We start from the raw sequence: 21,968 nt of genomic DNA, 5'->3' as shown, positions 1-21,968 counted from the left end.
CTTGCCTCTGAGCTTACTCATGTCACTCTATTGCCAGCCTAGACCCACCAAATATGGATGTACAGTACACAATCTGTGTGGTCATATGTGGCTGCCCTGTCTATTTCTATCAAAACCCTTCCAATTATAGGAGACTACATATCATTAAAATATTTTCTGCATTTTTTCCACAATGGACAGGTATCTCAGGTTTAAAAACATAGAAAAAAATTGTACCAAAAACCCCTAACTCAACTCTACTTTCCAAATCCTAATATGAAGGGTATGTTGTCTAAGAAGCTTTCTCTGAGTTATTCACTCAGAGGTATTCATGTTCCACCTTATTTTTAAGGGCTTGGACTGTTTTTAACTTTAGACACACATCTTTCTGTCTCTCATATTTATTATATACCAGGCTTTATATTAGTAGCTTCATATAGGTAATTTCAATTAGTCCCCACCAAACCTGTGATTCTTATATTATCCCTGCACTACAAAAAAGAGCCTATGGTTCTTGTAGGCGTTAGTCCATCTTCACACTCAACTCCAAATATTTGGCAACTGACTCATTTCCCTTTCCAATGTCAGCTTCTGAGTCTCAGCAGACAGTACATTATTTACCTTTGTACTGCTGACCCCCACAATCTTATCCAGCAGCAGGAACTCAAAACCATTTTATGCTTAAGTATAACATACATTCCTTGCAATCAATATTGGGATATGTTTATGATGGTGTGGCTCATACCAATCCTAACAGTAAGTCCTAAAAATTCTTGCTTTAAAAGCTATCTCTAAGCTATGTGACAGTGGCTCACGCCTGTAATCCTAGCTACTCAAGAGGCTGAGATCTGAGGATTGCGGTTCAAAGCCAGGAAAGTCCCTGAAGACTCGTAGGTTTTTTTTTTTTTTGGGTCTGGTGGTGGGGCCTGAACTCTGGGCCTGGGCGCTGTCCCTCAGCTCTTCAGCTCAAGGCTAGCGCTTGAGCCACAACACCACTTCCGGCTTTTTTCTTTTTGCTTATGTGGTGCTGAGGAATGGAACCCAGGGCCTCATGCATGCAAGGCAAGCGCTCTACCACTGAGCCACCTTCCCAGCCCCCTGAAGACTCTTATCTCCAATAAACCACTAGAAAACTGCAAGTGGCACTGTGGCTCAAGCAGTAGAGCACTCGCCTTGAGCTGAAGAGCATAGGGACAGCGCCCAAGCCCAGAGTTCAAGCCCCACGACTGAACAAAACAAAACAAACAAAAAAATCAGACAGTACTCAACATTGGAGAAGGTATTAACCCAGTCTAGGAATTCTCTCCCAATGAGGGAGAGATACTATGGCCTTTGATTTAGTTCTGCTTTATTTACTTTTTAATAATGATTATTTAAACACTTAAACACTTACCATAATGTGACTGAAATGCTTGTGGTTTGACAACCTGATTACAGTCGTTACACACCACCAAATAGAAATCATCATGGGCTGGACAAAGACCAAATATTGGCATGTCTGCAACAAAGAAACAGAGCATCAATCACTCATCTGGATATGACTGCTGTGAAATAATTTGGAAGAGTAATACTTTCTAAAGGGGCCTCCTTATCATAAAATGCACAAGGACAAATGGTACACTGGTTTAAAAGTAACCTATGAACATACCATGACCAAAAAAGAAATCAAACCAGGCTTTAGACTTTATAGGTCTAAAATAAAATATGCAAAATTGTTACAAGGTGTAATAGATACACCTATTAGAATGAAAACAATGAATATATTCATGCAATAGAACAATTTTAGATAAACTCTACCAAAAGTTGCCAGAAAGTACTTGGTAATTCACAAAACTATACCTGATAATGGTTTTTGTTATTTAATTATACATTCTATTTCAGTTATCAGATCTCTGAGTTCTACAACCCAGTTAAGAAAGTGAGGCAGAGATAGCACTGACGAGTATAACTGCTGCTTTTGGCAGCATGAAATACAAAGGAAAAATATCATTATTAAATTTTAGGCCACAACAACCAACCTCTAGTCTTTCTGCTAAATGAAGACACCAGACATAATGCCTTCAGTACAAACAGCATTTCACATATTAACAGCAATCTGGTCTCCAGAATAAGCCAAGAGACAAATTTATTTTGTTTTCAGAATAACAAAACAATTTAAAATGCAAAACTGAAGAAAAACTATCTGCATATAAATGAAAATTCAAAGTAACTTCATACTTGGTAAATATGTTTAAATAAAAGTCGCAACCATAAAATAATTCAACAAAGTATTTCAAAATTAGTGATTTCAAACAGGTATTGTATATAATATGCACAATTGAGAATATGTGCAATACACTGATAGTACAATTTTCTCCCTCAGTACTGGTAACTGAACTCAGGGACTCAGGCTTGCTAGACAGGTACTCTACCACTTGAGACATGACTCCAGTTTCTTTTGTCTTGGTTATTTTCAAGGTAGAATCTCACTTTATGCCCAGGAAGCCTGGGCTTTTTTCCTTCTACTTAACTTCTTCCACTGAGCTACTGGCCTCCCCCATATGTGCAATAAAAGGCAAGCATCATCATGACAGCCACTGGTACTTCCTTGTTGGCCTCAAACCTCATTCTCTCAATGTCTGTCTCCCAAGTATATAGGATTACAGGCTTGAGCCACTAAGCCAGGCTAGGTATCACACCATTAATGCAGAAAAGTATTTTGGTAGACTAAACTCTATGTTTAAAAGGTGAAAAATGCTGGCCATATAGCTCAATGGTAGAATACTTGCTAAGCATGTGCAAGTCCATGGGTTTAATCTCTAGTACTGGCAAATAAACAAGTATAAGAAAAAGGGCCCAAATAACTGATTTCTTTCATATAGATTTAATTTCCCTTTCTCTAGCATTCACGATGTTGGTGATTTTAAAGGGAGAAAAAAATGATCTAAGGAGATGGCATATGAAGAGAATCTTTAAAAAAAATCAAATGAGCCGGGCGCTGGTGGCTCACGCCTGTAATCCTAGCTACTCAGGAGGGTGAGATCTGAGGATCCGCGGTTCAAAGCCAGCCCGGGCAGGAGAGACCGTGAGACTCCTATCTCCAATAAACCACCAGAAAACCGGAAGTGGCGCTGTAGCTCAAGTGGTAGAGCGCTCGCCTTGAGCTGAAGAGCTAAGGGACAGCGCCCAGGCCCAGAGTTCAAGCCCACAACCGACAAAAAAAAAAAAAAAATAAATAAATAAAATAAAAAATAAAAAAAATCAAATGATTGATCTAACATACAAAGCTACAGTTTAGTCTGTCTTGCGCAGTTTCTGTGGCACTGAATAACAGATAGTTAACTATAGATATGAACTATTCCAAGGTTCTACATGACTTGAATACAACTGCAGCATTGAGTAGTTTCTATATGCTATTTATCTAATTTTAGTTTCCCAACTACCTACAGAGATACCATCTTATCATCATTATACCTAAAAAGACAAGAACGCCTGCCCCCAGTCTATGGTCAACAGCTGGGACCCGACTCTTACAATAATGGCTTAAAATCAGAGGAATGGTTTCTAGACATTCATCCAGATCCCAACACCAGTAAATTACAATATCCAGAGGCTAAACACCCCTAATTGTGTAATTTGAGTAGATAATATCAAAAGCTCCCAGTAGATTGCTGATTTCTCTAAATTTATTTAACAAAAATAAGTAAAAGCCAAAGAAAGTGCTATTTTCCTTGAAAACATAACCACATTGAGCTAAATTAGTACATGTGGGAGAAAGGGAAAGGTTATATTCCATGTAATGACATACATAAGCCATTTTCCCTGACTTTCTTGAAATTGTATTTCATACTATTAAAACTTAAAAGCAGTTTAGCCTAAATTCCATTACAAACATGGTGCTAAATGTTCTATAGGACTATTAACTATGAAAATTCATATTACAAAGGTGACACAATTTTTGTAACTTACAGTTTAAAAATATCAAATTTCTATAGATATTCAATTAATGGTTTCATTAATGAAATCAAGCCAATTAGTTTGATTAATTAAATAGGAGTTAACCTGTGTAAGTCAAGTTAGTTTTAATCTGTGATAGTTTTTCTTACAATGTTCAACGATAATTCTATTTAAAATATTCTCTGCCAGATACTTGTAGAAGCTAGATCCTTTCCCCTTTAAAAACAAGATTTGAGAGTGAAAACACAGGTAGAGTGAAGACATAGGTTGAATGTAGCTTAATGGAACATTTGACTAGCATGCATGAAGACCTGTATCACTAACAAAACCAACACAGATTTTTTTAAGTAATAAGGATATGAGCTTGTCACAATGATGTTTATGTAGAAAGAGTTCTGTTTGTACTAGTTCTTTTTATCTTTCTATGAAATTTATGATTAGTAAGGGGTTATTCTTAAGGAACCAGAAATCTACATTTATGCAAAAGCAGAAAATCCTGATAAGGAAAGTAATGAGAAGAATCACTACTATGTCCCGGTTCCTGTGCTAAGCACTTTTCATATAGCTATCCTGTTTCTTCTTCTTTTTGCTATCAGTAACAGATTTAATATTACTAGTAACATGTTAACTGTATTAATTAACACACTAATTAATGTGATTCACTGCTATTTTCCATACACACATATATCATGCATTTGTCACACGTATTTGCCCTTCTTGGTCTCTTTTTGTACTTTTCAATCCATTTATTTCTAACCGTAACTCTAAAATATCATAACTCTAAAATATATTATTTACATCAACTTGTCTACTCAGCAGGAAAGCAGCATAATCAGAACTCAGGTTTGCAGTCATTAACCTCTCATTAGCATATTGCATATTCCTAAAAGGTTGAATATATGTGCAACACATACACACTAAACAAGGCATACTTAAATCCAGTTCATGCTACTCTATGAAACAGAGTTGTTATAATAAAAACCTAAAGCAACTGTAACTTTAGCTTTCAAAATTCTTTATTTTCAGGCATCCATATTTGGAGTAAGCTAAAAGATACAAAATAATTCAAATAAAATGTCCTCTTCAGGAGTTCTATATCCTTTTTCTGTACTGGAACATTCCAGAGGCCTTAGCAACAGGAACAGTGTGGAATGTTGTAGCAACAAAAAGAAAATAATCTGTGCGAGAGCAACAAAAAGAAATAAAATAATCTGTTTCTGAACATTTTTAAAGCAATTTGCAATCAGCCCATCCAAAAATTAACATGATTCTTGCCCAAATGTAGAGATAAGTTTGACTTAGAACAGAAAAAAGTATTGGGCTAATAAAAATAAAGTCATTATCAAATTTACAAGCTTACAAAATACACTTTAAATATGTAACTGAAACCACTGTACTTGAGTTTATGGATTTTGAGCTAATTTGAAAGAACGAAAATTATTGTTCTGTAAGCCCTATGTTTTTTTCAGGATCTGGGTCACCTCCATGTTCTAATGAATATGTGAGTGGGCTAGCCCCTACATCTAAGTTCCCAGATAGCATACTGGGAAGGAATGGGTTTAAACACATGGATACATGAGCAAATACATGTAGGACTTCACAGTCCCATTGAAACCAGATCTCCAACAACAATGAACATATTTAATGCTGATGTTGCTATATCCACTTTGAACACTCTACTTAACAATTGAACTTGAATGTTGTAGAAAAAGCATTTAACCTTTGCAATATTCTGAAAGTTTCCTTTCCCCCACTTATCTATAACTTCCTCATGTAAATCATGTCTATCTTTCTGTCTTCAGACCAAGCTGACTACTCGCAAGCTCTGTCTATTCACATGTCCAAGTGCCTATTAGACATCACCATCTGGATATGTTATAAATATCTCAAATGGAACAAATATGTCCAATAGAACTTCATTGTTGATGCTGCCCTATTCCTTGTTCCCAGTAACCTTTCCCCTTTTTAGTAAATGATTTTATTCATCATCCATCAATGGCTAAAATTAAAAACCCAGGTGTCATCTAACTCCTCTGTCCATCACTTCCAGGCCATCTGCAGGTCCAGTCAGCTCTATTTAAAAGCCTGTCTATATCTCTTAACTGCCACAGCCACTGTTGTAGGACCTGCCACCAGCAGTCTTCCAATAGACGAGGGATGATTTCTCCTAAGAGAGCTTCCATTCCTTCACTAAGCAGCCACAGCAATTCTTTAAAAATTCTCCCCTGATCAAGTCAATGCTGTTTAAGTCTCTGATAGCCTCACCAGTGACATTTATGAAGAAAATTTCAATCCTTAGAACAGAACCCAGGATGAAATTCCACTTGCATCTCCTCTCCGTGATTCACTCTGCTTTAAGTCAGTACTGACCACCTTACAGCCCACAAAATGCAGAAAGCTCTTTCTCAGCTGGGTTCTGCTCCTCTTCTCCATCAGATGCCTGATACATTCTTACACATTAAGTTTCAGTTCAGCTGTCATATTTTTAAAAGGCCACTTCCTACCTCTCCTTATTAGTCACTCAATCACTGGTACTTTAAGCCAAGTGGCTAAGCATGTAGGTCACTCACTCTGAATCCTGGTTCCCTCACTCAAGACAGTAGTTCTATAACATCTTTGAACTTCCAACAATGATGATTATAGTGCCTCCTTCACTCAATATTCCAAAAAGTAGAAAAATTCAGAGACTGAATACAAACAAAATAGCAGAAAGGTACCAGGTCTTTGAAAGTGCTCACATAGACATTGAGACCTTCTAAGTCAGTAGATGGCATAGTTAAGAAATAAAGCCAGGTATTGAACTCATAAGCCCAGACAATTTCTGGTGTTTTCCAGGAACTGGCTTCCCCCATGCCACTCTTACTGCTAGTTCCCAAAGCCAAGTCTGGTAGCCTCTATGCACTGGGAGAGGACTTCTAACAGGGTAGAACTCTCTTCCTGTCTCCACTTAACTAATGCCAGATTCACTAATCTGTAAAACACCCATGTCACTCCTTTACTTGATGACATGCTGAGTTCAAAATGAGGCTAGACATTTGAGCTATCTCCTTGAAAGCAGGGCCTCCCCTGTACTCAAGTTAGAAAGTCAATCCATTCTTACCTTGAGACGGACTCAGAATTCCTAGAACCTGTTTTTTAACCTACAATTCTACACTTGAGCCAGACCAGTTCCTTCTTTTCTTTCTGTAATGTCTAGCCCTCACCAATTATTAGCCCCAGTTTTCTGCTACTGCTATTTACATAATTCAAACCTCTGTCAGTCATTAGTGCATCAATTTATGATTTACAAATAAAAATTCATAAATGAAGAGTTTTTTTTTTTTTTTTTGCCAGTCCTGGGGCTTGAACTCAGGGCCTGGGCACTGTCCCTGAGCTTCTTTTGCCCAAGGTTAGAACTCTACCACTTGAGCCACAGCACCACTTCTGGCCTTTTCTGTGTATGTGGTACTGAGGAATCAAATCAGGGCTTCATGCATGCTAGGCAAGCACTCTACCACTCTACCACTAACCAGCCCATAAATGAAAACTTCTGCAGTCCCATTTGATAGAGAACTTCTCACTTTGCCTAGCTCAGACCTGAGAAGTGTGTGAGATGACTGACATTTGAACTTTTCTGTAGCTTCTCCTTGCTCTAAAGATAAAAATTTAAATCCTTATCTATCTCACAAAACCTTCAACAGCCTGCTCTAGCTTCTCTGTATCTGACTTCTCTAGCCTTGGTATTGTCCTAGAGCAAACTGCTTTCTCATCATGGCACTTGCTGTTTCCTTTGCATGAACTCACTCCTTGCACATCTTACCTGGCTTGTTGCTTTACTTCATTCCATCTTTCCTAAAGATTTTACTAGACTGAACCCCGTTACATGGTCCCAGAGCACTAACTCTGACACACAGTCTCAATACCTACTCTCATTTATAACCATCCACCTAAATGTATGAACTGTATAAGTCTTACTCTGCTCCTCGGAGACGACATTTCACATCTGTCCCATTCTCTGACAGTGCTTAGTAGTACTTTCGTTGGCTCCAGCAAGCAAATATGATTATGTGATTGGATAATAACCAGAATATTAGGGCACAATTATAACCGTCTGACTTAGGTATGGTTTTCAAACCTATACACTGGGAATTCCCTTTGCTAGTATATTCATTGCAGTAGTTAAAAGTGGTTTTGTAGCCAAGACTACTTGGATTCACTCTTCCTTTTACCAACTGTGTATGCATAGTTCAGTGTTTAACTTAGCCATGGAAGAAATCCCACTTACGTGGGCAAATCTTCCTACAGGAGGAGGATCACAAGTTTGAGGATAACCTGGGCAACAAAGCAAGACCCTATTTCAAAGAAAAATAATTTAACCTCCTTGGACCAAAATTTCCTTGTGTATAAAATGAATTAAAATGACCTATATTTCATAATATTGCTGTGAAAATGAAATAAAGTAATCCATGAAGAGCACTGAGGCTGAACATGAAGTAAATAATCCATTGTTGAAGAAACAAACAACCAAAATCACCCACACGACAATTTTTTTTGCAAGGGCTCTAGAACTTTTCCTAACTTTGCAAAACATTGATATATACACCACATAGCAACTGACCATTTTACAATGTGAGCTAAATTCCCAAGCAGCCCGTTGCTTCACTGCTGACCATACACTTCTGCCTTGCAGACCTCTCAAGGGAGGTTAACTGCGGCTCCAGCAGCAGGAGCTGCAAGCCACCTGCTAGAGAAGGCAACTCAGACATGAGTGTGGATCACCTTCAGTTAAAGGATGGGCCCAAGGGCTAGTTCAGGGGTCACAAGGAAAGGCCACACAAAGGCATGCACTGGAGGATCCTCTAAAGTGGTCACGAGACTGAAGATGTAGGGATGAGGAAGAAGGAGGAAGGTTTAAAATTATATGTATCACTTGATCCATTAACTAACCTAGGGGTTATTCAGTGTAGTAAGAAAGAAAACCAGCACTTAGAAGGCCCTCTTGGTAAAATTTGCAACATAAGGCTTAATACTCTCTTCTGTACTTCAGTATTCTCATCTCCTTGACAGTTACCCACGGCCTTTAACTGCTTCCTTCTGTGGAAATGCTTCATCCTGCCGGCTCTAAATTCTCAGCTTATGTTTCACTGGAAAAACTTTCCCTGACAATTTAGAGCAGGCCTCTCTCTCTTCAGACAATTCTCTCCTACCGTTCTCATTAGTTATTTGTGTTTAGGCTATCTCCTTCCCTATATAAGTTCCAGGAGGACACAGAACAGTACCTGATATAAGGAAGGCTCTTGAAAGAATTTGAGAAAGACCCCTGGAATCAGACTGGCTGAGTTCAAATTCCAACCCTATTACTTGGGTAGGTATGTGACCTTGGGCAACTTACTCTGTCTCAATATTTTCTTTGTAAAATGGAGATAAGAGTAGCAATTTAAGGATCAAAGAGTTAGTATAAAGTCCTTAAAAATGTATCTGGCTCAGTGCATGTACACGGCATATTATGCCTATTACACACTTATTTCTATTTTTACTGTCAATGGGATACACTGGACACTGCTTCCAATCTCTGTTGCTCTGGACCAACCTATCACCTCTTGCAATACATGTATTAAGTACTTACTGTGTTTCAGGAAAAGTACTGTATAAACTATTAATTTCATTTACCATTCATTCACATAGTAATCATATATTCAGTTATATACATGGATAGCTATTATTTAGTGGGTACTATCTAGGTATTAGGTATTTATTAGTGAATAAAAGTCACAACTAAAAAAAAAGTCACAACTAAAAGAAAAAACCCTCAGAAGCAAAAGAACAAAACGTTTACAATTACTTTCATTTCAGGAAAAACAGAGAGACACAAGATATCCTGCCTTAAGTCACTAAACAGAAAGTGAGGGCTGAGATCTGAAGGCAGGCTACTCTAAAGTAGCTCTATACCCTTCTATACCACTCAATATCCCCATCTAGATTTCACCAAATCAAAACCTGTATTTTAACCAGACGACCTGGTCATATGTATATGACTGAAGACCAGTGAGTTAGGCTCCAGTGGCTCACGCCTGTAATCCTAGCTACTCAGGAGGCTGAGATCTGAAGATTGCGGTTCAAAGCCAGCCTGGGTAGGAAAGCCCTGAGACTCTTATCTCCAAAAACCACTCAGAAAACTGGAAGTGGTGCTGTGGCTCAAGTGGTGGAGCACTAGCCTTGAGCTGAAGAGCTGAGGGACAGCGCCCAGGCCCAGAGTTCAAGCACCATGAACGACTTAAAAAAAAAAAAAAAAAAAAAAGCAAGACCAGAGGGCCTGGGAAGTAGCTCAGTGTAGAGCACGTGTCAGGTATATGCAATGTCCAGTATTTAAAAAAAAAAGAACATCAAACAACCTAGATTAAAACCTTATTATAAATATTAGAGAAATTATTCAGCTGAGTGATCCATATTTTTCCCACTCAATCATCTGTTAATGGTATACTGAGTATCTACTGTCATATACACTAAGCCATCATTGCATTCTTGGGATAAATCCCACTAGGTTATGTTTTACTTTTTACCTTTGCTGGTACCAGTAACTGAACTCAGGGCTTTATAGTTATTCCAGCTGCCTGCTTGCTTGGCCTTCTACCATTTACGCCATACTTCCAAGCCTATTTCTTTGCGTTATTCTGGTAATTGAGTCTGGTTAACTTTTCTACATGGGTTGGCTTTGAACCATGATCCTCCAGATGTTAGCCTACTTGTTCTATGCTACTCAGAATTTATAATTGTTTTGAAGTCAGTCAAGGTTAATTTGATAGAAGTATCTCAGTAGAAACATATTCTTTTTAATCAATGTGTTTACAGACAATGTTGTGTTGTTCACAGTATTCCCAGATAGATATTTAAGGTCAGTAGTGATGTCAAAATTTTATTTCTGGGGCTGGAAAGGTGGCTCAGAAGTGGTGCTGTGGCTCAAGTGGTAGAGCGCTAGCATTGAGCTGAAGAGCTGAGGGACAGCGCCCAGGCCCAGAGTTCAGGCCCACAACCAGACCCCCCCCCCCAAAAAAAATTGTTTCTGATTTTATTAATGAACAATATGGCCAAGTGTAACTAAAGGTTTTTTGCTTTTATTGAACATAGCAAAATACAAATTTTTAATTTACTAAATTTTGACTTTGTATTTCTTTCTACTCAAACTTGTATTTTCTTATTTCTGCTTGCTCTCAGCTTATCTTTTCTTTTTCCTTAGAATAAAATGTTGTGTTACGGCCTAAAAAAAATTCTTATGTTTGAATGTAGTTTTATATTTAATTTGTCCCCTAAGCAAACCAATGCTTTACCTGTTCTCTTATTTTGTTGACATTATTAATTTTTTTGGTGCTGGTCCTGGGGCTTGAACTTCAGCTCTGTCTTTGAGCCTTTTTTGCTCAAGTTTAGTGAGCCACAGGTCTTCCACATCCTGCTTTTTGATGGTTATAATTGGAGATAATGGTTTCATGAACTTTCCTGCCCAGGCTGGCTTTGAACCATGATCCTCAGATCTCAGTCTCCTGAGTAGCTGGGATTATAGGTGTGAGTCATCAGTGCCTAGTGTGCATTCTTATTTTGATATGTTGTGTTTAATTCCCTTCATTAATCTCACAGTGCTTTCTAATTCCTTATCAGACTTACTGCTTATTCAGAATGTATTAATTCTACTTACTTGTAACTTCCCAAGATTTCTTCTGTTATTAACTTCTAGTATAATTAACTTCTGGTATTATACAAGAATATACTTTAGTCATAGGATTTCAATCCTTTTTATATTTTTAGAGGCTTAGAGAACGTTTCAGAGCACTGAGGAATGTGTAGCTTGATAGTATTAGGTACACCCTCCACATTCTTGCTCTTCTGCCTAGTTGCTGTATTTATTCTTTAAAGTAGACAACTAAAGTCTTCAAGTTATCTTCACATATAATCACTAAGCTGTCAATTTCTTCTTTTGGTGTCTTTCTTTTTGGTACCAATCCTGGGGCTTGAATTCAAGACTTGAGTGCTGTCCCTAGGCTTTTTCACTCAAAACTAGCACTCTGATGCCTGAGTTGGCATCAAATCATGATCCTCAGATCTCTACCTCCCATCTAGCTAGCAATACAAGCATGAGTCACCAGCTTCATGCTGTTTGGGGCTCTGCTGTAAGATACATGTAGCTTCAAAATTGCTGTTCTTCTTACTAATCCATTTGAGATTATGTCCTCCTTGGTCTCTAATAATAAACTGTAATAAAGTTAATTTTTTTCTGATATTAGTGTAGCTTTGCCATTTTTTTTCTGTTCCCATCTTGCTTTGAACTTAGGGCCTCAAACATGCTTAGTTTTTTTTCCCTGGCCTTCTACCACTTAAGCCATGCCTCTAGCCTAGCTGTTCACTAGACAATCTGGAGAGTCTTTTGGATATTTTTGCCTTATCTATCTTCAAACCACAATCCTCTAGATCTCTATCTTCTAACTAAAAGCCTGAGGCACCCACGCCCAACTCCAGTTGTCTTTTGAGAAGGTCATGGCATATATTTGTATGTGTCTTTTCTATCCTTTACCTTTCAATCTAGTTCTGTGGTGTATTGTGATTTTTTTAAAAATCCATTCTCTAACTCTTGCCTTTTGATCAGTGTTTTTTTACATTTAGTTTTAGTGTAACTATAAGAAATATTAAAGGAGGAGGCAACAATGCTTGATAAGAAATGCACTCATTACCTTGCTCATGTAATTGTAATCCCTCCGTACAGTATTTTCACAATTAAAAAATATTACTATCAGCAATGCAATTTTATGTCATGTTATTGATAAGGTATGATTTATATCTGCTACCTGGCTATTTCAATATGCCATTGTATCTTTTGGGCTCTTCTCTTCTTCCATTACTGCCTTCTTTCCTGTAAAAATAGCTATTTTCCAGCATGTAATTTCCTTTTTTTTTCTTTTACTTACTTTACTAATTACTTTCTTAGCAGCTGTCCTGTGTATTATTTTAATTAACACTTCAAATAACCTAGTTTGAGCCAGGCACCAGTGGCTCATGCCTGTGATCCCAGCTACTTATGAGGCTGAGAGCTGAAGATCATGGTTCAAAGCCAGCCCCAGCAGGGAAGTTTGTACGACTCTTATCTTAAAAAAAAAACCACCAAAAAAGCCAGAAATGGAACTGTGGCTCAAGTGGCAGAACTCTAGTCTTGAGTGAAAAAAGCTCAGAGACAGTGCCCAGGCACTGGGATTCAAGACCTAGAACCAGCAATATTATTATTAGTAATAATAACATTAATAACCTAGTTTGAATTAAAGCCAACTAAATCTGTATAAGACTTGCAACTATAAAAACTATCAGAAAGGGGCTGGGGGTTTAGCCCAGTGGAAGGGCACCCGCCTGGCGCGTGCAAGGCCCTGGGTTCGGTCCTCAGCCCTGGGGGAAAAAAAAAAAAGGTACAAAAAAACTATCAGAAAAAAAACCTAAAAGAAACACTTCAAGACAACAGTAGAGGTAGTTTTTCTTTTTTTTTTTTGATAAGGCACCCAAAAGCCCATATAACCAAAGTACAGACAGACAAACAGAATTATAACTCAGAAGTTTCTGCACAATAAAGAAACCAATCAACGGCAAAAAGATAGCTTGAAGATGGGAGAAAATACTATAAATTCTTCTCTGATAAGGGATTAATATCCAGAACACGCAAGAATGCAACAGAAAAACTAGCAAGAACAACAAGGTCACGAAAATGTCCCACATAATATCCAATTAAAATGGATGAAGAGCTTAAATTTCTAAAAAGATGTCAGAAAAATGGGCAATAATGATATGAAGTCAATGTACATCACTTTATCATCAGGAAAATGCAAATCAAAACCAAAATGACACATCATCTCCAGTGTGAATGACTACAAAGGGGGAGGGGAATAGCAAAAAATGGTGAGTACACAGAGAAATATTATACACTGGATGAGAATATAAGTTAGTGGTGTCATTATGAAACAGATTTAAGAGGCCTCAAAACACAGAGAGTTACTGTTATCTCAATACTTGGTATAGAGGAAGAAAATAAAATACATGCAACTGTCATAGTTACATTCCCATGTTTACTGTCTCTTAGAGCCCAGATACAGAAGCATCTGTAGTGTCCACTAATATATGAATGAATGTGGTGTATACATATAATGGTGTATAATGAAATATTATTCAATCATAGAATGAAATTCTGTCATTTGTAGGATCACAGATAGAACTGGAGGATGCTACATTAAGCAAAATAAGCTAGAAAAAATACTGAATATTTTCCCTCATATATAGAAACTTAAAAAAAAAGATTATTTCATAGACCCAGAGAGAAGAATAATAGCCACTAGAGGCTAGAAAGGTTAAGGGTGAATAAAGGAAGGATGTATGGTAGGTTTGCAGAAAAGTTTCTGCAAAATTTCATTCAGAAAAATATGCATTTATGACTTGTTAAAGATAAAACTTAATTTCCATAGTACACAAAAACTCTGAAAGGATACAGTGGCTCATTCTGAAACCTCAGCTACTAGGGAACTAGTAATTGGGAGGATCTTGGTTCAAAGGCAGCCTCAGCAAAAGCTGGTGAAACCTCCTTCTAACCAATAAGCTGGGAGTGGTGGTACATACTTGTGATCCAATCCCAGCTATGTGGGGAGTGTAAATAGGAGGATCACTCTGCAGGCCAGAACAGGCAAAAATTCCAGATGTCATTTGAAAAATAAATGAAAAGCAAAAGGGCTGGGGGCGATGACTTGTGTGGAAGTGCCTTCATAGCAAGCTCAGGACCCAAGCTCAAACCCCTGTACCATTAAACAACAAACTAACTTTACTTTGCTACAATTCTATTTGTACACATTTCCCCCAAAGGTAGAGGCACAGTTTGTTGCTTCTTTGTCTCCTAATTTTGTTGAAAACTGTACAACATAAATTGCATAATTTAGCACCTCTGATCAGACTTACTTGTCCTTGTCTGATTAGCGACTTCTCCCTGAACTAACAAATAATACCTATATTCTTTGTCCTTAAGGGTGGTCAGCCAAGTCCCTGCTTGGTTAGCTTAGTAATCAGCTAATTGCTAGACATTTTCTTAAAATCGTCCAAGCAGTCAGTTGTAGGTCTTTGGTGAGTCTACCTTGCCCTTCACTTGGCTGAAGGTCAGCCACAGGCAAGAGACAGGTCCTTTTTTTCAAGCCCTTCTGATGTATGTTTACAGGCCTGCAGACGCACATGGCTTTCTAAATTACCAGAAATATATTGGTGCTCTTTAAAACCCCAATTGACATTTCATTCCCTAGTGTTTCCTATTTCGATTTTTAGTCAGCTTCTGGTTAAGCTCCAAATGGTATGCTGGAGCTCAGGAAACTGTCAGTTAACTGCTGATTTTTTTTTTTGTTTATTTGTATCTGTTTTCATTTGTTCAGTTTATGCATTTTTGTTTTTAGACAAACATCCTTGGTACAGAAACATAAAATGAGCTCTGAATTAGCTCAAAGACAAGTTTTAAAATTTTGAGTTTTAGGGGAGCTAGGAGATAGTTCACGACTCAGTTGTCTGAGTATCGGATTTTGGGCAGGATTCAAGTCCATTCTATCTCCTCTGCTAGCCACCCTGTTGTTTCTTACAGCTATCATAGTGTGAGACTGTGGATTTCATAGTTACTGTGGAACTGAAGAAGGAAGGCTGAAACAGAGTGAGTTAGAATTCTACACAGTTCTCTGTACGTAAGAGATGTGACTATTTTTCACAAACACTCTTCAGATCTTGTAAGCCTTCGGTTAACTTCAAAAATTTCAAAATGTTGATTTTAACAATTCTTGCCAGTGTTTTCATTGCTTTTACAGAAGGGCTTATTTTAGGAGGTCCTTATTCTCTGCCAATGGTGTGTATTAAAAGCATTTTAATGAAGGTTAACACCATCAGATTATTATTTTCAACATTACGTATAATTTAATGTAGAAAGGGGAGATGCACTGTTCTAAGTGCAAGTAGGGAGCACAGCAGAAGCTGCTGACAGCAGAAGAATCAGGGGTCATTTAGATTTGGAGATGCTACTAAGATGACATTGGAGGAACAGTTACCATGACTTGGCCTGGATATGAGGTTGGTAAGGGGGATGACACCATGTTTCCTTTCCTGCAGAACAGGATGGATAGGTGGCACTAGTTCTGAGAAAAATTTTGGAAGAATGCCAGGCCTGAGAATAAGGAATGTACAATTGGGATTACAGAGAGATCAAAGAAGACACTAAGGAAGAATCTTGAAGAATCTCTCTGAATTTTGGGGAAATGGTTTGAAACTCAAAATTCTGTATCTTCTCAATGCAAATAAATCAGGATTTAAAAGCAATACACATATACTAATTATCAATAACTCCAAGTAAACTAGGAATCAGAAATACAATCTCTAGAATTATGAGAACTATGTAAAAATGCCTAAAACTACTCATTGCTTGCATGCAAGTGAATTAGTTCTCCCCAAAGGAGCTTCAAAGATAAGTTATAATAAAATATAATGAAGATAAATCTTCCCAAGTTTAGAAGAACTGTTGCATTCACACACATCACCTTAATGTTCTCATAGATGTTTGTGAAAGCAACTCAAATCCATTGGATTCCTTGGTTCTCCATTCACTCCATAAATACTCCAGGGCCTCATAGTTGACAGCACTTGATCAGTCCTAGGGGAAGCAGCTTGGAACAGGTCAGACTAGGTCCCTAAAATAAGTATGCCTTAGCTCGAATGCTGACTTGCCTACACATTGTGCTATATTTTTTAGTTCTGTAATCATTTTCATTAGTACTTTTGGCATATGACTGTCACTTGTATAACTGCTTTCTCAGTTTCTGAAACCAGGAGAGGAGAAATTTGTAAAACAAACTACTGAAGGGACAGGGGAGCTAAGCTACTGAAAAGATGGTCCAATTTCTAGTAATATTACAAGTTTCTTTTCTATTTAAACAGTGTTTCCACTGGGAAACACTTCAAATATAAGTCTGTTGTGGTTTTTAGTTCATTTGCTGATTTCTGTTTCAAAAACTTGAACACCTAATGGGCAATACTTAGAAAAGAAAGTTGAAAGAATTCTCTTATCTCAGTTTTGCTTCTTCATACTGTGCAGTTTCACTATGTCCAGAAGAAACAAGTCAACATACCTGAGCAAGAGACTCAAAGATCACTTACCACAACCATATGCACATAGATGTAGTTGGCTGGTAACACCCAGAGCAGCACAGACTGAAAGAGGTATGTTAAACACCTTTTTTTCTCCTAATTTGCTTTGAGTGCTTTTCTAAAGGAAAAGGTCAGGAAAATGTTTAAAGTACAATATAATGACAATAGTCACTGTGTCATTTTCTAAGCACACTTAAATGGATCAGACAGCCTGCTGAGTACTTTATATGATTTATATTACATAATCCTCACAACATCCCTGTGGTAGGGGTATTCTTAATCCTGGTGTAAAAATGAGGAGACAGGCACTGTTAGGTTAAGTAACTTGCTCAAGATCACACAGATGACAAAGGTGGCTCTCATGTTAAAGATTAACCAGATTGACTCCAGGTCTTGGTATTCCTAGCCAGCCTGCCAGAATGTCACTGGTCACAGGGCTTCATTCCTTCCTCAGTAAGTACTTAGTTAGGGTCCAGCTATGTTTCACCTCCAAGAAGTGTGCATAATAACCTAAGAATTCAGTCCTCATAGAACAGACCCAGTTTCTCATTTTACAAAGCTCTTTCCTTGAAGATACTTGTCTGCTTTAAGCTATTTAAGTATTACTGTATATACAGTACCACATAAAATTTACCATTGGTCTAATAAATCCCAATTACCCTAAATTATGGTATGTACAAAAATTGTATTTGACAATTTTAGTTGGGTATAGGACCCAAATATGTTCAAATGAGGCACAAAATCAGTGAAGTATTTTTGAGGAATGGTAAGATGCCAATCCACACTCTCTTCCTCCCTCCAGTCTAAATGGAACCACTTAAAAGGCAACAGAGAAAAAAGAACTTTACATGCTAATACATGCAAACTAACAGAAAATATTCTTTCCAGGCTAAGCTTTTATTCACTTTTATTTTAGTTAGCATATTCCTGTTCTCTTATGTTTCAGATAAACAGCCAACAAATTGCCTTATCTATGTCTATGCTATCAGTAATGACATGGACCTATCTTTGCAAACCACTGGTTAATTAATTTGTAGCCTCATCTTCTGGCAGCCAGCCTAAGCAAGAGCAAAAAAATAATTGACACTAGACAAAAAATTTCACTCTTTTTGAGGGAGGATTGGGTGGAAAGGAAAGTGGGAGAAAAACGAGGTAGGGGTTAACAATGGTCGACAAGGACTGTACTCATTACCTTACATATGTAACTATAACCCCTGTGTACATCACCTTAATAATAAAATTAAATTTTAAAAAATTTCACTCTTTTTTGAGATATCTTATCATCAGACTTGTCATTTTTCTTTGAATGAGTTGAGTTGTAGAATATTTATAAATCAGATTAAGGTAATAATTAAGTAATAATGTTTCTACTCTTTAGTATATCATGAATATTCAACTGTAAACTAAAAAAGAAAACTAGAAAATTGATCAAAGGCACAAATCTGAAGAATGTAAAATCATGCATAAAGAAAAATATCAAGGTGTATTCTAGGGAGGCTTTCATCACACTATGATCTAAGTTTAATCTGTCAACAAATATTTACCTAGAACCTAGCAGAGTCCCTTACTTTCCTATACAAAATTAGACATGAGAAATCAAACAGGAGATTATTGAGATTCACATTCCCGTGTCAAACTATAAAATTTCTAATTAGATCTCACCTCTGAGACCTTTGTCAGGGGATATATTTCTTTTGTTTTGTTTTGGGTCCGGTCATGGGGCCTGAACTCTGGGCCTGGGCGCTGTCCCTCAGCTCTTCAGCTCAAGGCTAGTGCTCTACCACTTGAGCCACAGCGCCACTTCTGGCTTTTTTCTTTTTGCTTATGTGGTGCTGAGGAATCGAACCCAGGGCCTCATGCATGCAAGGCAAGTGCTCTACCGCTGAGCCACCTTCCCAGCCCCAGGGAATATATTTCTAACAGTACAAAAATAAACACAAGCTGGGCACCTGTGGTTCACGCCTGTAATCCTAGCAACTCAGGAGGCTGAGATCTGGGGATCATGGTTCAACCCATGCCAGACAGGAAAAGTCCGTGATACTCTTATCTCCAATAAACCACTCAGAAAACCGGAAGTGATGTTGTGGCTCAAGTGGTGGAGTGCTAGCCCTGAGCTGAAGAGCTGAGGGACAGAGCCCAGGCCCAGAGTTCAAGCCCACGAACGACAAAAACAACAACAAAAAGTACACACAAAAATCTTTTGACCAGTGTTAAGTACACCTGTCATCTCTGTCATCAAACTGAGGTCATTAGCTGATGTCACATGCCTAATGACATTTAAATTTAAATGCCTGATGACAATTGATTAGTGTTGAGCCAAAAATCATCCCTGAAAACATCTCAGAGGAAGCCTGACCAGTTAAGTCCCACACACCAGGTTATATCAGAGATGCTTAAAATAAATGGCTATTTCTACCAGGTGAGTACTTGAATTACATTTTAGGGGCCTTCCTGTATAAAACATAAAATACTCATGTAATTAAATTCCAGAATCTCAGAACAACAAGATGTTTTATACTTAAAAGAAATTTGCAGGAACTGAGACCAAATAAGAAAAATGAAGCCAATTTCATAATACTGTGATGGTTTCTCTGTTCAAAGTATTCATTCAGCATGAAGATAGAGCTGTGAGAAAATACTTCCTTTATTAAGTTTACATTTCAGTAGATTCATATATATCCTACTTTAAGCACATTTCAAAATCAAATACACCAAATGACTGGTAAGATTAACTATACTATTTTTCTTTCTTGCCAATGTATTATTTCTATAAGTTACCAGCATTTAAGATGTAACCCCATGGTATATAGTTCAGATGTTTGTTTCTTATCATCAATATCAAGACATTAGTTTGCACTGTCAACTCATCTTTAAAGTAAGTCATATGTGCTACCATTTAAGCATGTGGCAAGGGAAAAATAGGGACAACTGAAAAAAAAGAAAACTAATGGCATAGAATGCCATGTCCCCAGCCAGATGAACACACAAAATCTCACTGTAAGTGCAGTTCAAATTTACAATGCAGTCTGTTCTGAGACATACTGAAGCAAGAGAAAGGTAGACAGGTAGGCAACTTAGGATCAAAGTTAAGGTGCACTATCTTTCCTGGAATTTCATGGGTGCTTTACAAGAGCAGTGAAACTCAAGATAGGGAGGGAGTACTTTTTTCAAAAGAATCTAGTAATGGCAATGGTACAGCAGTCTTTAAGGATCAGGCCTTTCTTATGTGTGAAGGCTGAGGAGAAACTGGGCATCTTTTAGCACTGTAACAGTGGCAATACTCACACTTATCCATCTATCCATCCACTTATTTAGCATGCATCTACAACAAACCAAAAGCTACTATTTGCCAGCACTATGCTCCTCTCAAGCAGCAGCAATTTTTGCTACCCAGAGTACACTCACAGTATTTATAGACATTTTTAATGGTCATACATGAATCTAGTGGTATGGGCCAGAGAGGCTAGTAATCATCCTATCCTACAACAGTCTCCAACAATGAAGAATTACCTAGTCCCAAATGTCACTAGTGCTAAGATGACAAATCCTGCATTTATTAATTCAGTCCCACAAGTTTCCAATGCGGAAGACACTGCTTGAATCATGTCCTCTATTGAGGAAACTGAACAAAAGGGTGTTAAATATCTTGCCCAAGGTTGGAGGACTTGTTGGAATAGGGACTACTAGAAATCTGATGCTGATGTACAACAAAGTTCCTGCAAAATTCTCAGTGACTTCAAGAACGTAGAGAAGACACATTTAAAAACTGAGTTATCACGACCAACTCCTTTTCCCCTCATTTTCCATCAGAATTCTCTTTCTGCCCTCACAAAGGACTTCTCTCTCATAGTGGTTCCCCATTCAATCTTAATCTCTGGTAAGAGTCTATAGAAAAAAGTATAACTGCCTGCTTTCCTCAATCATTGCTCAGACATTCCCATAAGCATAAATAAAAACATTCTCTGCCCCAATAATCCAGAAACCTGAGCACTTTTTTTCCCCCAAAGTGAATCCTCTTCTCCGAAGTGGCCAATCATCAGCACACAGTGCATCTAGTAGGCCAGACTCAATCTTAACTACAAACAGGCAGGAATTAAAAGGCTGTGGGAGGTAGGAGAGGCTCCCAGCTGACAAGCAGTATAAAAAGAAAGGACACAGAGGGTGTTTTCCAGATTTCCCCAGTTCCTGAAGGAATTAGTCTTTGGCCTCTCAGTACAAATATAGCCAGGCAACTCTCTGCAACAAAGTTAGGGTAATTGGTTCTGAAACAAAGATGAATATCCTAGCTTTACAAGTGCAAAATTTGTGAATGAACTAACCAGGCAACTTGTAATTGCCTTGTGAGTTTTCCAAAAAGTAAATATTATATTAACTAAAACAAGGAAAGAAACTCAACCAGCCATTCCTCCTTGAAATGGGGTTGTTGATGGTGAGGTATCAACTACATTGTCCATTCAGCAGGAACCTGTGTTTCCTCCCTGTGCTCCCTAGAGAACCATTTGGCACAGGTTCATTTCAATGCCTAGTAAAGAATACCATTTCTGAAGGTCAAGGGCATTTCCTCCTTTCTCCCTTCTTCCTTTCCTCTTTCCTTCTTTTGCTAAGACTATAATGATTTAACATTCCTTATTAACCCCCAAATCCTGTTTAGAGATCTGTATACTCAACATGTACTTTCTTGAAGGAGACAAAAACTAGTTTTACCTTTGAGACTGTAGAGGCAAGGTCTTGCAGAGAAGAAAACAAACAACAACAAAGTAGAGAAAGCTACCCTAGATTTTGTATGGATTAAAGAGTGAATATCCTAGCTTCTCTGATATTCTCAAAGATTACTGGGACCAGAAGCAAACAAAATGATTTTTTTTTTTCTGGTCCTAGGCTTGAACTCAGAGCCT

The 21,968-nt window shown here is 37.8% G+C and overlaps 1 protein-coding gene across 9 annotated transcripts in view; it reads right to left on the bottom strand.

Moving 5' to 3' along the window:
- Window positions 1-21,968, bottom strand: part of Atxn7 (ataxin 7) — a 148,828-nt gene that overhangs the window by 65,307 nt on the left and 61,553 nt on the right. For all 9 annotated transcript variants that reach the window (XR_011371161.1, XR_011371160.1, XM_070018876.1 and 6 more), the window contains one exon: window positions 1,373-1,477. Coding sequence is in view for 7 of the 9 variants with exons in the window: in XM_070018876.1 (XP_069874977.1) it covers window positions 1,373-1,477 (105 nt within the window). In the remaining 2 variants the exon portion in view is untranslated. The remainder of the gene's footprint in view (window positions 1-1,372; window positions 1,478-21,968) is intronic.

Source organism: Dipodomys merriami, unplaced genomic scaffold (assembly GCF_024711535.1).
Source record: "Dipodomys merriami isolate MVZ:Mamm:240054 unplaced genomic scaffold, mDipMer1.0.p SCAF_13, whole genome shotgun sequence".
Classification (NCBI taxonomy): Eukaryota; Metazoa; Chordata; class Mammalia; order Rodentia; family Heteromyidae; genus Dipodomys; species Dipodomys merriami.
Note: the sequence above shows the minus strand (reverse complement) of the source record. Positions and strands in the feature narration are given on the sequence as shown.